Source organism: Papilio polytes, unplaced genomic scaffold (genome assembly GCF_000836215.1).
Source record: "Papilio polytes unplaced genomic scaffold, Ppol_1.0 DF822257.1, whole genome shotgun sequence".
NCBI lineage: Eukaryota > Metazoa > Arthropoda > Insecta > Lepidoptera > Papilionidae > Papilio > Papilio polytes.
In genome coordinates, this window is record NW_013526947.1 from 1 (window position 1) to 1336 (window position 1336).

Consider the following 1336-nt stretch of genomic DNA (forward strand, 5'->3'; position numbering starts at 1 on the left):
TCAAGCCTGTAGAAACAGTATTTTATCGATTAAAAGTGAAGAAATGTTAGTAAGTAGTCTGACTTGTTGTTTCCGTCGAGGTTAACGGCGTGTATCTGTCGCGCGAGGGCCCAGTAGACGGTGGCGGAGGGCTGGTCGAGCGCGAGCGCGGTGGCGTTGGGCGCGCCCGCCAGCTGCGTGCGGCCCGTGCCGTCCGCGTGCGCGCGCATTATCGCGCCCACGCCCACGTCGTTCCACACCAACACCCTGGACATCGCACATACTATACCAAACACCAAAATAAAATCCTAAATGCAATTTAAACAGAACATTTTGTAATTCAAACATAAACTATCATTAAAGTCTAGTCATACATATACATTTTGTACTAGCTTTTGTTCGCGACTTCGTCCGCAGGACCTTAAAAACTAATTAAGTACCCTCTATGTTCTCCCAGACTATGTTCTACATAGTCTGTATTAGTCTGTGCTAAATTTCATCGAAATCTATTAAGCTGTTTTAGCCATAGGTAATAACACATGTATCATCTATCCATCCAAATTTTAGCATTTACATTATTATTATTATAAAGTATATCAGTGTTAAAGATGTAACGCTCGTGGTCCTTGATGAGAAAAAATACTAGGGCGTCATACAAATTTTACATTCCTTACCTTTTAGTTTGATGAAACGCTAAATGCCTCGGCAACATCTTCTCTCCGCGCAGTATGACACCTGTCAGAGTGGCATTGAGGAGTGAGGTGGCATTGATGGAGTCGCCGTCGAGGCAGGTCCAGTAGAGGGCGCGGCCGAGCACGTCCAGCACCATGTGCGCGGGCCGCGCCAGTCCAGTCACCACTGGCTGCGAGTCGGTGATGGCCGACGTCGTTGAGTACGATATTGGCACGCGGCGTATCGCGTGCGAGTCGTCATCCATCCAATAGAGATTCCTAAAACAAAAATTCAAACAATACACATGTTAATAGACTAATTGACTTTTTTTATTGTTAGTTGTCAGATATGGAAGAAAAATATGATGTTGTTCTCGCCCGCGATTCCGTCCACGCGTATTTTAAAAACTTTATTATTAGCTATGCCAAATATTAGGAAAATTCGTTGAGTTTTTGGAGATAAGGTAGTAACAAACATCCATTAAATTTTCGGATTTACAATATTAGGTAGATAGTAAGATTCTGGTAATATTACAGAAACCCGCAAGTCGCTTAGTTACTTTTACAAAATATTTATTCAAAAGTACTTACTTGCTGACGGGATCATATTCTATGGCCTTGACACTCTTGAGTCCAGTCAACGGTATAAAAGCGTCATTGACCTCACCAGTTGCTACCATGATGCG

General features: G+C 43.3%; 1 protein-coding gene across 1 annotated transcript; it reads right to left on the reverse strand.

The window, feature by feature from the left end:
* Positions 1-6: 6 nt before the first annotated feature.
* LOC106106360 (low-density lipoprotein receptor-related protein 6-like) lies at positions 7-1330 on the reverse strand. Its single transcript, XM_013286941.1, has 3 exons — positions 1242-1330; positions 654-929; positions 7-246 (listed from the first exon to the last, which is right to left on the reverse strand). Exons 1-3 carry the CDS (start codon positions 1328-1330, stop codon positions 30-32), a joined length of 582 nt encoding a protein of 193 aa, XP_013142395.1. The 3' UTR covers positions 7-29.
* Positions 1331-1336: the final 6 nt, after the last annotated feature.